The sequence below is a fragment of the Netta rufina genome (genome assembly GCF_964035555.1).
Source record: "Netta rufina genome assembly, chromosome: 1".
Lineage (NCBI taxonomy): Eukaryota > Metazoa > Chordata > Aves > Anseriformes > Anatidae > Netta > Netta rufina.
Window position 1 is genome coordinate 124,088,868 of NC_140123.1, and position 15,478 is coordinate 124,104,345.

Genomic DNA, 15,478 nt, shown 5'->3' on the forward strand with positions numbered 1-15,478 from the left:
GCCTAGCTCAGCTCCTCCCAGCCTAGCGTTGTATGATGATGAATGCTTTGGCACATACAACTTCAGAGAACTTAGCTGAACTCTAAAAATTCCATATGGAGAAAGTAAACATGAATATTTTTCAAAGGCCTGAAAAAAATATGGGTGGTTTTGTCCTCCAGCAGTGCTAAAATAAATAACTCCCACAGTATTTAATATCCAAAACATGATGATTCTTGAGATTCTTAACTGTATGCTTAGAAGAAACAAAGTGTAATTGGGTCATAACAACATTGCATCTTGAACCTCATATAGGAACGGTTGAAGCATTTTTATCAAAGAGGAGGGAAAGGAGGAAGGGAGGAAGGGAAGGAGGAAGGGAAGGAGAAAGGGAAGAAAGAAGGGAGGAAGAAGACAGCTTGAGGCTTGAAACAGATAGAATATTCCAGTTGGAAGAGTTGAAAATTGGAAGCTCCAAAAATCTGAAAACACAATCACTTAATAGAAAATGAATTTAAATGCTACCCACAAAATAAAACAAAGCAAAATGACTTCTTAGAACTCTAGTTAAACTAAAGATTAAATTTCTCAAGCTTACACAATTCAAGTATGTACAAAGACAACAGAAGGCCAGCAAGTAAAACTAGCCCAACTAATACACACACACATATATGTGTAATCAACGTAACTAGTGAACCAAAACATATCTTCAACTTGAATGTCTTTTATGATTCCATTTATGATATCTTACAACAGGCTCTCCTTTCAAGTTGAGGATTTGACAGCTGGAACAAATATTTTTGTTTTTATATTCTTACTTACCTGAAACTTCAAAATACTCAAACTGTTGTTTACAGTTCTGGAAAGATTTAGGTCATCTCTCAGAAAACATGTTCCTGAATTAAAGGTCAATAAACTAATGATGTAAAGTCCACTTGCAAAAATTCAAAAACACAACTGACCTTTATATTGCTGATTTCATTCAGAAGCAAAGTGGCCATTTATCACCTGAAGTTGTCTTTTCCAGATTATTACACCCATCAGCATCATCCAAATGAAGTAGATCAGCCTCACTACAATTTAGGTAGAAAATTTGGAGTAGCTGTCAATTCTAACTGTGCTGGCAGCTTTATCTAAGTTGCTTGAATTCACAGTGGATTGATGGAAATTCAGGTACGTATATCTCCACACTGCAGCCCATGGAGGAGCCCCCGGTGGAGCAGGTGGATGTGGCCTGGAGGAGGCTGCGGCCCATGGATAGCCCCCACAGAAGCAGGCCCCGGGCTGGAGCTGCAGCCTGTGGAGAGGAGCCCACGCAGGAGCAGGGGGTCTGGGGGGAGCTGCTGCCTGGGGGGGACCCGTGCTGGAGCGCTTTGCTCCAGGGGGATGGACTCCGTGGTACAGAGCCGTGTGGGAGCAGTTCTTGAAGAGCTGCTGCCTGTGGGCAGCCCCCACAAGATCAGTTGGGGAAGGACAGCAACCCGTGGGAGGGACCCCACGGGGAGCACGGGCAGAGAGTGACTGTGAAGGAGCAGTGGAGACAAATCGTCAGGGACTGACTGCAGCCCCCATTCCCCTGCACCGCTCAAGAGGAGGAGGCAGAAGAGGGTGGATGGGGGGGAAGGTGGTTTTAGTTTGCTTGTAGTTTCTCACTGTTCTAGTCTGCTAGTGATAGGCAATGAATTACATTAATCTCCCTACGCTGAGTCTGTTCTGTCCATGACAGTAACTGGTGGGTGATCTCTCTGTCCTAATCTCAACCCTCGAGTCCTTTATGTCATATTTTCTCCCCTTTTCCTTTGGGGAGGGGGAGTGAGAAAGCAGTTGTTGTGGAGTTCAGCTGCTCAGCACGGTAAAACCACCACAAGGTGGTAGGAAATCAAGTTGTGTGAAAGGCTTACTCAACAGCGGAGTATGGACTGAGACCGAGCTATAGCACTCTACATTTGTACTGCGTTCATCACCATGCCTTTCTGATTTTTGACCGCATCAGCAAAAAAGTGCCACAGAGTGATTTGCAATCACAGATCAATGTCTTCACTTAGATCTCCAAGATGAGTGGGTATTTTACCTTGTTGCTCCAGGACAGTCTAACTCCTAACAGAACTTTATGATTAAAAGAACCCAGTATGAAAATGCACTCTCTATCCAGAGAGTAAAAGTATAGATCCTCTCTTCTGCACCGAACTGGAAGCTTTTCTTTTTCTTTTTTTTTTTTTTTTCTTCTTCTCTCAAGAAGGTACATCTCCCCATATAGCCCAGAATATAAAATCTCACATGTTGAAGACAGAATTAGAAGAAATGGACAATTATGTGTCATCTGAAATCTATTATTGGTCCAGAGAACATTGATCTAATTATAAACAACTAGTTGCACAGCCTCCAACATTCAAATGATATAGAAGGAATAAAATCAAAACATGTAACTGTAATATGGCTGTAAAAAGTCTGCAATTAGATTTTCATAGACTCTCTTTTCATAGGAAATTAATGATTTTAAAATGGTTGAAAAATACAGTTTAGATATCCAAAGACTCTGGTACAAAAATCAATTACTAAAGAAATACATGATTCCATGGGAGCTCAGACTTTAAAAACTCACAGAGCTTGTATCAAAGGATGCACTTTTAGTCCCTAATCATTTTAAATTAGCAGTCCTCAAGGTCAACAATTTAAACTCCTCAAGAATATCAGGTAAGTACCCTAATGAATGTTGGATTCTGTTCATACAGGCTAATTTACTGGCTTTACAGTGAGGAAAACAAATGTTAGAGCTGCTAGAAGACTGACTTCAAATTCTAGATATTGATGCGCTCTCCATCAATATCATGGCATAAAAGTGTAGTTTGCTGGTACAGCAAAATAAAATACTCATTTCTTTCCACATCAGTTTATGCAAGCACTTTGAAAGCTCAAGTTACACCATATCTGAATCCTATCTTTAGGAATTCTTTATACACACACCCTTTCGAATGCATAATTCATATAAATATTTAACCTTCCAATAACACTAAAATCTTAAACACACCAAACAAAGCTTCTATTTGTTTAGCTTTTTCAGCATCTTGATGAACAGACCAGCAAATGTCTTAACCTTGCAGATTTATAAAAACATATTCCCTGTAATGCATTGCTCTGCTGTGTGTCATTAAAACAAAGCTTTAGCAGATTAACTTGTTCTTGTCTTCTACTGAATAATCAGATTTGAATACAGCCTTTTCTTGAAGCACTGTTAATTACATTTGTATATGTTTACAAAGCAAAAGGGCAAGGGGAATTCCCCATCAGAGATTACACAGATTATTGTATATTCAAAACACATGCATATTCCTAAATGCAGAACAAACCAAGATATTTTTGAAAGAAAAATTAAGGAAATCTGCCAGGACAGCACAGAAAATTAAACAGCAGAGAACCATCCCCACCTTCTTATCTGCAATGGTGAGAAGCCTGCTATTGGAGATCTAGAAATCGTGTTGCATCTTTTTGTTCATAATGTACTGAACTGAAATCAGATTTAAAAAATAAAACCACCACCAACAAAAAACAATAAATGCCTGCATCCAATCCCCAAACTAACCATCACATACATGGCATATCTCCAGTTATATAACTGCTGTTTCAAAAACAAATCAAAAATGAAATGTACTTGCTGAATTAAATAAATGTGCAAAAATCAAGTCAAGCTGGGAACTATTTCTACAATAAATAAAATTAATTATTTTAATCCTGCATCATTTGTACTTGAGAGAGAAAATCTTTTCCTTGTACTAAAGGGGAGAACATCACCCAAAAATTAAAACAGTAGAAGCTACTGTCCACCAGTCCAAATTGAAAATGTTTTTCAAAATACTTTTTTTTTTCCTTTTCTGAAAATACAGGCCTACTTGACACAATTCTTTTAATTTCCTTTAAGGTTATGGATGTTTTGATGGGGCTTGACGTTATATTTCATAATTTGTTTTTCCCACTATTCTTGGCATTGCTGGTTTCTTAGTTCTGTATATAGCACACCTTTTAATGTGTACTATATCTGTATTAACAGATATAACTTGAGAGACCACCTCTGCTAAAAAAGGCATCTAGTACATTTGAAAAAAAAAAAAGAAAAAAGGAAGAGTAGAAAAAAATAGTGCAAAATATCTTAATGGTAAAGGAGAACACTAACAGCTTCAGTTGGCAAAGAAAATAGTTTTCTAATATTAGCATCTTTCTCACTACCCATAACTAATCAACCTATTAATTTATGCTACAAAAATATTTTTAGGTTTCTAAGTTATTTTCAATATTCCTTTCATCTTTTGAAAGACTACTTCATTCTTCAGTATTATTCATTTCACCTCGCAATTAGCAGGGCTTTTACCTTGCAAAAGTAGATGTAAATACTGACAGAAACAGTCCAGATAATAGAAACCCAGGCAATGACTTACTTTTCAATCTCTGCAGCACCTTTTAAAGTTTGCACTCAAGAGAGCCACTCATATTTTAAATAGAGCTCACCCTGCCAAGACATATCATTCATTTAATTAATCCTTCTCTATTCTGACATGTGGGGTTAAGCACAATGTGAAAGCATCTTCTTTGTCAAGTTATCTGTTTAAGGAGTATTCTGTATGAAAGAAGTATCAAACAAGGAAATTGATTAATTAAACACACAGACATTAACAAGCTGGTGGCAACAGACAATAACAAAGACCAGAACTCTTCAGTTCCTGACTGATGGGTCATACTGCTCATACAACCCTAGTGAGTCAACCTCAATGTCATCGCTGATGAGAACGGGGAAACACAATAACCATGAATATTATGAGATATTTGAGGGAAACTCTATGACTGTGAAAAATATATCTATGGGACAGCTGAAGGGACTTCTGAATTTATGTAAAACTTACAACCGGATTTTAGGGGAAGGGCCAAAGTCAGAAAAAGGAAAAAATCAGGGTGGACTGGGGAGGAATAAGTAAGGAAAAAATGAAGATCAGGTGGGTTAAAAGGGCCTGGCTGCATGTAAACAGGCCGGCTGCCTATTAACATGCTTGCTTTCCTGAGCCCTGCACCCACTCAACTGTCTGTAACTCTCTTTTTATTAAATCCTTTTTTAACCATTTTTTGTGTCTACTTTCACTCATTATCCCATGTGTGAGTGCTGCACGGTGTAAACATCAGCAACTGGAGAAGCCATGGGCCACAGAGCCTGCAAGTCTATGTGCCAGCAACTGGGGAGACCGGCATGCAACAGAGGTCCGTTGACAGTAACTGGAGAGAGCAGGATGCATGTTGCAAGGTCAGAGTGACAGCAACCGGAGAAGAAGGTTGCAGCAAGTGGAGAAAAAAGAATGTCACAGGTCCCTAGGTTTATGTGTCAACAAAGGGGAAGACCTACCCGTGTTTATTTTTCCCAGTTAACTTGATTCAGAATGCATATCTGTACATGGAATTCATTAGCAAACCTCAAGGTGGACAGGATGGTGAGTAGGAGACCTGCATCTGGAAAGACCCAAGGTCTACATGTAAGCTGATGCCTGGATAAGGGGCCCAGGGTCCAAGCACAGGTAGCAGGTAATTAAGTATGTGAATATTTTAAAGGTTCCTGAGCATGATGGTTGCTTGGGTGAAGAGAGTGTAAGTGCCTGCACCTATTTGGCCACAAACATGAGGAGGATGAACAAGACCTGGCTACCAGTACTCATCTTTTATGTATTACATGTGGATGCTACAAAGGCCATGTTCTGTCAGTGGTAGTCCATGTGGGTGGCCATGTTAGTGTCCTCTTAGATTGTGTGCACCTCTCTAGGATACATGCTCAGCCTCACTGCTGGGCCAATATGCACATTGTAACAGCAGCAGTCACATCCACTGGACTGAGACAGAGACATCTCCTGGGTCTCAAAATGCACTGGGCAGGGTATCAACAGCTACAAAGGAGCAATCTACAGGTCTGAGATTCTGCTAGATGCAGTGACTTTCTTAACATCTATAGTAAAGTGTATTATAAACGTTTATTTCAGATTTTTTTTTTTAATTTTTCTTTTAAATACTGACAAAAAATATAGACAGATGGTGCCATATATTTGACACAATTTCATATCACAAATGAAAATAGATTGGGTGTATTATTCTTGGTTTGTCTATTACCTGCAAGAGTTTAAATGAAGCAGTTCAATTAATTACCTAGCTCAACTCAAGAGCATTAGTCTAAATCCATCTGTACAAGCAGGCATAAAAATTTAGGGCCCACTATTTGCACTGATTTAATGAAGGTAATTTAAAATCGTTTTTATGACTTTTCCTACATGTGAAAAATGCACTGTTTTAAAGAAAATGTAAATCTAATCCAATTCAATTAAATCCATGGAAGCCTTCTCTAAATAAAGTTAAATACTAAAACTGCTTGTTTTGGTTTACTTTAAGCATTTATTTTGCAAATGAAAGACCACTACTTAAATTGAAATATGCACATCCACAAAGACATTTGTTTTGGTTTATTTAAGGGACAGTCTACAGCAAAAGCAACTGGGAAACAGATATAAATTTTTCCCAGTCAGACACATTGGGTAAGCCTCAACTTATTCTGCACTACAGCTGCAGAGAACAGCAAGGAAGTGAGAAAATCACCAGAAGGTGCTAAAGCAGCATGTGTAACAAGGTGGGTTATATACCTATGTGAATCCTCTTACTTGTCTTTATAGGATAGACATCACTTTGTATAGGAAACAAGGTATTTAAATTTAGAATATTAAATAAACATACATGGTCTGATACCACTCTGTTAGCAGTCCTAGTAAACCAGCTGCCAGAGTGCCCCTCATCAGATTTTTAACTTGGTCCACTTGTAGATTTGTCTAAAAGGGCTTGTCTTAGGTAACGATACATGAAAAAAGCACTGCAAAACAGACCACAACCTGACTATTCATCGTATCAGTGCTGGTAATTTCAGAACCTGCCATTACATTCCTAATAGCAGAGTTCAGTGTGTAAATGTACACACCAGCTTACTTTACAGTAACTTGTACTCATATGTCATTAAGGTGAATAAACACAGAAGGCTAACATAGAATAAGTATTTTTGTTACTTGCATGCACAGAGAAACCATATATAGTCTAAAAAACATCTTTAGTTAAACTGACACTACTTTCTTAAATAATAAATGCAGGTAACTCTATAGACAGACCGGTTCTAGGAACTGAGATATGAATCCAGAGTGATTTGAGTTCCCCTTCAGTAACATCTTTGCTAGAGATTTTGGAAGTGGATGAAATGCAGTATTTTATTCTCCGTATTGAAAAGTAGAAAGAAAGAATGCCCAATTTACTGAAATGTGCAAATACAAATAGCATTTCCTAACTTGGCAATAACATGCAGAGTGGCAATATCGTTGTTATTGCTGTTTTATTTGGTATTCACATCTAACTTGCTTGCAAATGTATATTAGAATTAAATTTTCTCAACATTTTCATTTTAGGAGAAAAGTTCTTCACTACAAAGTAATTTCCATAATTCTGAAATCTCTTATATTTAATGAAAATTTTAGGCATTATATCTGCATAGCAGGCTTCTTGAGAAAGTACTGTCATTTTCATTGAAAATAATCCAAATTCACTGTATGATGTTCTGATGCTTACACCAAACAAATTGCTCACCAAGTGAAAAGTAAAGCTAACAAAGTTAACTGCACATTAACATGAGAAGTTAAAACATGCTTCTTGCCAGCTATTTTTATTTCAAGTTTTACAGAAACTGGAACTCCAAGACAGAAGTAGTGTAAATCACTTGCTTCCACTGGACCATCACATTAGTCCATAATTAAAAATCGAATCTGTCAACATTCCTGTGGGCATTACAGCTTTGTTTTCTAGCAAAAACCCCTGTGAGATGACAAATCCTGAGCTGAACCCATTAAAAGCTGTCTGTCATGCCACTCATGCTGTAGTAATACCTGCATGTTATAAGTTTATACGCAAATATTTAGCCTACACATGACATTTTTTTCCTCCTCCTGGATATAGTGAACTCCTGCTACACAGCACTATGCTACCTTTCAAAGCAGTTCCACTGTAAAGCAGAGATGAAGCAATGACTAGAAAGCCATTCACCCGGCAGTTTTTAGAATTGGGTTTTATGGCATTCAAATGGAAAAAAAAAAAAAAAAACAAAACAACAAACAAACACCAAAACAAAACATAAAAAAAAAAAAAAAAAGCAATTGTTGGAATGGCAGTCCTTGCTGCAAAACTGCCTGCAGGGGCTCTGGACCCTGATGACTGCTGCTGCATGAGGTAGGCAGAAAAAAAAAAAAAAGAAGGGAATCTGTCACCAGAGCTGTTCTTCAAGTGCAACATAAAATGCATTAAATACATATGGAAATTTTTATTAATAAAAACAAACATTAAAAAGACATGTCTATAGATTGGATTTATGTGACACTATATGGCTCTACTTACCTTTCCAACTTGTTAAGAACCTGGAAGCCATCATCATGTCCTTGGTGAAACAATAATTAATAATTGACTGGTAACTTACTTTACTGAATATATATATTCAGGTATTTGCAAAAAAAACACATTGACTGGCATGAGGGAAGTACAAATGAAAATGAGCACTACAAGAAGCAACTAGAAGAATGAGCTAAAAGGATGGCCTATCTCAGGACACTGTCCCTAGAGCACCATTCCCAAGCAATGAAATTGAGGAGTGTGCTGCTTTTATCAAGACCAAAAAGCCTGCGTTCTGATAAATCAAACCACAGCACAATGACTCATCAGCAGAAGACCCCACATCCTGATGTTAGAAGGATTGTGACAAGGTTGCAGCACATCACATGCACCACTCTCCTTCCCCTAGCTCCAACAAGAAAGCAAACCATGGACATACATTTTAAACACATTTAAATGAGGAAAAAGAGACAAGGCCAAGATCTATGGAGGGGTAAGTCAGAAAGTCTCTGAGGAAAAGCAAGAACCTGTAGCAATTGCTGATCCCTAGGCCCAAAAGATCTGCCCAAAAACTAGCTCATCACTACTCATTCAGAAACACTAGATAAGTGAGGAAGAGTGAAGTCCTTTGAGTCCAGACAACTCAGCCGTATCTTGGTACCTTTCAGTAACAATGAATTAAATTTATAAGACAGTGAAAGTGTGCAGGTAAAAATCAGCTCACTTTATGATTTTCTAAACAAATAGCCCTTCCATACAACCTTGCACTGAATTTTATTACTCTAATTTCCCTACACTAGCAATGGAGATAAAAACTTAATATTTGTGAATTAAATCCACTTAATTCAAGTTTCTGATGGATGATGTATCTTTTAGATACTGAAGAAAGGCAGTAGGTTTTTACATGTGCTGAGAAGTTACTTCAAACAAATCTTAGATATAAATGTGCAGACGTTTTTTGTCTGCAACGGAAAGGGACTTAAAACCATGCTTTTATGCGGTATCACACATTACTGCACAGCTCCAGTTCTCTGGACTAAAGAGGAAAAAGGAAATAAAGGTTTCTGACTGGGACATTTCAAAGGCACATTAGTTACTCATGCTAAAATTTAATACTTGGGACTGAAACTCAAATAAAGTAGACGCAATCCTTGTTGTTTTTTTATTGTTGTTTGTTGTTGTTTTTAAACACCTAAAATGAGGCTAGGCTGCTTGTGTAAATACCTCTGAGAAGATATCAGAATACTGTTCTTTCCACAAAATTCATGTTGGAAGTAGAGATACATGCAGCCCAAACCCTACAGGGCCACACCAAGGTTACTGAAAATGTTCAAGGTTTCTCTTTTTTCCATAAATCTGTCTTAGATTAGAATTGGTTCTAATTATTAAAGTTTACCTATCAGCCTGTTAGAACAGAATTAAACAGAAATACAACAGAAGTGTATCTATTCAGTATTGCTTCTAATCAAATCATATATACTTTTATTTTTTCAAATATTTTACGAGCTAGTTGTAAAGACAAAATATAACTATGAGAAAATGTTACCTAAACAGATTCTTCCATCATATAATTTTGTTTAATACTCTCTGGATAATCAACTGGCAGTAACTGGCACACCACAGGTATTTTTATTACTTCAAATAAAAGCACTCACCACCAGAGTACATCCACTATCAGCATGACTGGTATAGAAATTCAAAACATAGCCACCACTAGAATGATGCTACATTTCAGCAAAATCCCATACTTCCTCAATATTCTATTTGATGGATTTATTTTACTTATTTCACACCACTTTTGACTTAGTTGGAACACTGTACAGATTAACAGAAAACTTAACTAGAACTGAGCCAAGCCTGAGGAGGAGAAAAAATGTTAAAAGGAAAAAATACAAAAAAAAGCAAAAAAAAACAACAAGCAGAACTAAACAACAAACAAACTATCAAAAAAAAACGAAGAAATACAGAAAGGTCAGAGCCAAGAGTTACATGTACCTAGGCCAATAGAGTTCTGAAATAATTTTCAGGAACTGAAATTTTCAGTAGCTTGTACAAGATAAAAGTTGCATCAGACTAAAGGTTACAGAGGAAAAAAAAAAGAGAGAGAGAAAAAAAGGCTGCTTGGCTTCTTTTCCAGACGCTGAAAGAAAAGTTATGCTTTGGTGCTCTTTCCACTGTCTCTGTATTTCCAGTACTAAAGTATATAACAAGCAAAACATAATATTCTTTGAGATTATCTTCTGAGGAAGATATAAAAGCTTTTTTCATCCTTAATACCAACAATATGACTAGGTCATTAACAACATCATGGACTCTGACAAGAGTCCTCTACGGAAGTGAGATTTAGTGCATGAGAGTTATCACCCTTACTTAACTGACTTTTGTGAGGCAGGATATGGCCTCTGCAAGAGAATCAGAAGGAAGGAATATCTGTCTCAGCCTCAGCTGTTCCAGTTCCTAAGTCCAATGTTTCAGCATTTATGCATTGTTACTCTAAGTCACGTTCTTAAATTTCTGCAAATGAATTCACTAATGACTTATCTCTCAGGACTACAACAAAGACAGTTTCTCATTGTCCCATCCTGTTTTGTGGCAAGTAAAAAAAAAAAAAAAAAAAAGGATTATGGATTCTTGCTCTCTTGTCTTCACAAACCTTTTCAAGGTAAGTTTATAAATGCTACATTGATGAAATGTTATAAACACTCCTAGAAGCTCTGTATCAGCATTAGGTGCCCTATTTGCCTAGCGGGGAAAAATCCAAAACAAATTCCAGGAAGTAAGTTTGTGGTTAGTAAGCAGCACAAAAATATTAGGTGCTCTATAAAGGTGTAGTTCTTTTCATCCTAAAATCTTAAGTCATAATCTGCAATCCTAAATTCTACTTTCATATGTATAATCTTTCAAAATTCATTTAAAAAGTTATGTTAGAGCTTCATCAAGCTTTGTCAAGTTAAAACTTCCACTGTATGTTTATTTATTATTTCCTTCTCCAGAGTTGCTAATAGTAACAGTATTATTACTAAAACCAATAAAAAGCCCCTGTAGAATCCTAGTAATATGCCACAATTTACTACCTTTGTTGAAACCAGTAAAAGCAATTGTTTAGGAATAGAAAAAGCAATATAAAAATTATTTCACAACAAACAAGTTGACTTTTTAATAAATTATAGATGAATGTTTGTATTTACTAGACCCTCCCCCCCCCTTTTTTTCAGAAGCATTTGTAAGCCTAAATTTGTCTAAAGGATTTATCTCATTAATCCAGGCACCCATCTCAAAAGGTGGCACTATTCACTTGCACTCTTTGAAGAGAATTTTGGTCTCACAGATCTAATTAGACAACTCTTTTCAAAGTCACTGCAATGATAGCTGCATTCATTTCCCTCCTGTTCCAGACTCAAAGTCAGAAGCAAATTCTCAATTTGTAAGCCAGAACATGTTCTGCTGGATATTTACAGCCAAACACTGAAATCACCAAAACCTGCTAGTGATGTCAAACAGGACAAAAATAGACCATCTTTCTTGTTTTTCCTAAATCAACTTGCATTCATAAAAGATGAAGGAATAGAAGCCTTGAAGAAAAAGAACTATCTTCATCATCTATACTATGAAAGCACTAAAACATCCAACGCTTCTTAGAAGAACCACTTCAAGAAAAGGAATCAGGGTTGTGTATGTGTCTTCGTGTTTTCCCTCTCCACATAGACTGTCCACAAAAACAAATACATTTTAAAAGTTTTCATCCCAAAGCTATTCTGTTTTGTTTTAATGAGACACACATAGATAACAGCAGGATCTACAGAAATGTTCAGGACACTGTAGCTTCTTCACAACAAGAAGAAAAGGGCAGGTGCTGGTTACTTGCAATAGGACCTGAAGGAACAGCATTAAGCTGCATCAGAAAAGGTTCAAGTTGGATATTAGGTAAAGGTTCTTCACTGAGGGTGGTCTGTCACTGCAGTATGTTCCCCAGGGCAACGGTAATGGCACCAAGCCTGCTAGAAGCAATGTTCAAGTAGCATTTGGACAATGCTTTCAAATATATGGTTTGATTTTTAGGTAGTTCTTTTTGGAGCCAAGAGCTGGACTTGATCATCCTTGTGGATCCCTTCTAACTCAGGGTATTCTATGATTCTATGTCATTTCACATGTCACTAAGAAGAACAATGATCCTTAAAAATTGCAGTCCCTAATACCAGGTGAAAGTATGTATGTATGTAGAAATATATGTAAATATACTTTCCCCAGGTGAAATATGTATTATATTAAATATAATAAGTATATTTAACCAGATGAAAGACTTCAAACATAACCAGCACAAACATGCATAATTAGTCACCTATAAACGGTATCTTACACTACACCTGCAAAGAGTAATCCACTAACCAGGTGGCTACAGATAAAAAAAAAAAAAAAACAGGAACAAAATCAAAATGAGGAACTGTTTTTCTGTCTCATTCTTTATTACCGAAGATTTTACTGACAGACAGAAGTAAAAGATATGCACTGGATTTGGTAGGAAGCTGCTGTCAGAACATATAAAAATGAGTTGCATGATTTCTGAGAGAATGATTTGCAAAAATTGGTTTCAGGAAATCTAAAGTCTAAGCAATTCTTCTACATTTCATATTTTCAAGCAGTGCTGCTAATGCCCTTGAGAATAAATTTTCTGATCTCCAACTCAGCATCAAAGAAAGAAGTAGAGCTTTAATTACGAACGAATAAAATAAGAATACTTACGCTGACCCCATCGGCCTGTTCTTGGATTCAAATAATTTGGATAAAGTCCATTAGGACGATCCATTTTTTGAAGTAACTTCCGAATGTGCATGACCTAAATTAAATCAAGAATCAGTTTCACCACTAACATCTTTCACCAACTCTCTGCATCTAAATCTAAATTTTTTTTTCAGAAGTTTTCATAATCTGATCCATAATCTGAAGCTTTCTTGAGGGCTTTCTGTTTTGTTTTTTTAAAGGTTTGACACATAAACACAAACATCTTTTTAAAATGTGTTTTTTAAATGTACGTTGAAACAAATAAAAAAAAAATCTTCCGTTGTCATAAATTTCTAAAAAGTCACCTATTTGGTAATAGAAATACATGTACATGTACAAAAGATTTTACTTGCTAGCAAGAATGCAGATAGAACATAATCCATTACAAAACGCAATACAGGAGGCACTTTCCTTTAATGCAATTTATGCTGAAACAGTAAAAAAAAAAGACAATTATATGATTTTAAAAAATGAATTTGAGACCTACCTTGTTGTAATACACAGGATCCCCTGTCAAATAGCTGAGGTGGACAAATTCCATATGTAGAGTACCAAACTCAGCAAGGATGCTGCTTCCTGCGGAAGCCCAGCCCCAGTTTCGACCCACTCCACTGATTTTCAAGAAATACATGCAGAAATCAGGAAAAAAAAGGACAAAAAAAATCAGAATTATTGTGCACGGTACTAGTACAACTACTGCAGAAAATTAAAGAGGTAACAGCAAAATATTAATCTGTATTCAAGATTACTGGAGTTGTGGTTTGGTAGACTGGTTGGTGATTTGGTGGTATAAGTCGGAGAGAAAAAACAAAACAAAACATAGTGTCATTGATAAAAAGTCCCGTGATTATATTTTTGTGCATCAAGATATTGTATATTTCAATGTCTTAACGCTGGATCCAATCTCTCAATTGTTTTTTATTCATTCTATATTATTAAGAACAAGAATCAAAAGCAATTATCAGATGAGACAAGTATACTTCTAAGTGTGGCAGCATTAGCTTCCATCTTCTGTCAGGTATTTGCTGTCTTCCCTTTACCTGTGCTTAAAGTAAGCGTTAGACCCTTGAGCAAGATGGGAGTGGGCCCTATTTCTCTCTACCTAGGAAAATTGTATGTTTACGGTAGGCAGAATATTATGAATTTCTCAGATTCACATAAGGAACCATCAGAATTTATCATGCCATAGATCTTTTGCACTGTAAGAGATACCATGTGTTAATTCTTAACTCCTAAATTACCTCTGTTTTAATTTAATCTGTGAGTTTTCACCAGCTTGCAGGACTAGGTCCTTTAATTTATTGTTAGCCATATTTTCCAGGAGATTCCTTCTACTTTTTTTCATACAAGATTTCAGTTACCAGTAAAATTACAATTAGGAATGTCTTCTTACTTATCATAGAAAAATAGAATGACTTGGGTTGAAAGGGGGCTTAAAGATCATCTAGTTCCAACTCCCCTGCCATGGGAAGGATGCCACCCACTAGATGAGGTTGCCCAGGGCCTCGTCCAACTTGTCTTGAACACCTCCAGGAATGAGCTTCCACAACTTCTCTGGGAAACCTGGTCCAGTGCCTCACCACCCTCTGCGTGAAGAATTTCTTCCTTGTATCTAATCTAAGTCTATCGTAATTTAGTTTAAAACTATCCCCCCTTGTCCTGATTGAGCAAAAAATTGCTCTCCATCTTCTTCGTAAGTCCCCGTCAAGTACTGAAAAGCTGCAATGAGGTCTTCCCAGAGCCTTCTCTTCTTCAGGCTGAACATCCCCAGCTCTCTCAGCCATTCTTCATAGGAGAGTTGCTCCAGACCTGTTCTGACAGATCTAGATCCTTCTTGTGCTGGGGGCCCCAGATCTGGATACAGCACTCCAAGTGAGGCCTCACAAAGGCAGAGCAGAGGGGGACAATCACCTCCCTTGCAGACGGGGACAATCACCTCCCTCGACCTGCTGGCCACTCCTCTGTTGATGCAGCCCAGGATACAGTTGGCCTTCTGGGCTGCAAGAGTGCACTGCTGGCTCATATAAAACTTTTCATCCACTAGAACTCCAAAGTCTTTCTCTGCAGGGCTGCTCTCAAAGCGTTCTTCTTCCAATCTGCACTCATATCTGGGGTTGCCCCAACCTACGTGCAGCACTCTGCACTCATACTTGCTGGACCTCATTAGGTTCACATGGGTCCAATTCTCAAGCTTGTCCAGGTCCCTTTGGATGGCATCCCTTCCTTCTGTTGTATCAACTGCACCACTCAGCTTAGTGTCATCTGCAAACTTGCTGAGGGAGCACTT

General features: G+C 37.3%; 1 protein-coding gene across 1 annotated transcript in view; it reads right to left on the minus strand.

The window, feature by feature from the left end:
- Positions 1 to 15,478, minus strand: part of MAN1A2 (mannosidase alpha class 1A member 2) — a 139,142-nt gene that overhangs the window by 32,857 nt on the left and 90,807 nt on the right. Inside the window, exons 7-8 of the mRNA XM_084304509.1 lie at positions 13,679 to 13,802; positions 13,153 to 13,246 (exon numbers count right to left, since the gene is read on the minus strand). Coding sequence (XP_084160635.1) covers positions 13,153 to 13,246; positions 13,679 to 13,802 — 218 coding nt within the window. The remainder of the gene's footprint in view (positions 1 to 13,152; positions 13,247 to 13,678; positions 13,803 to 15,478) is intronic.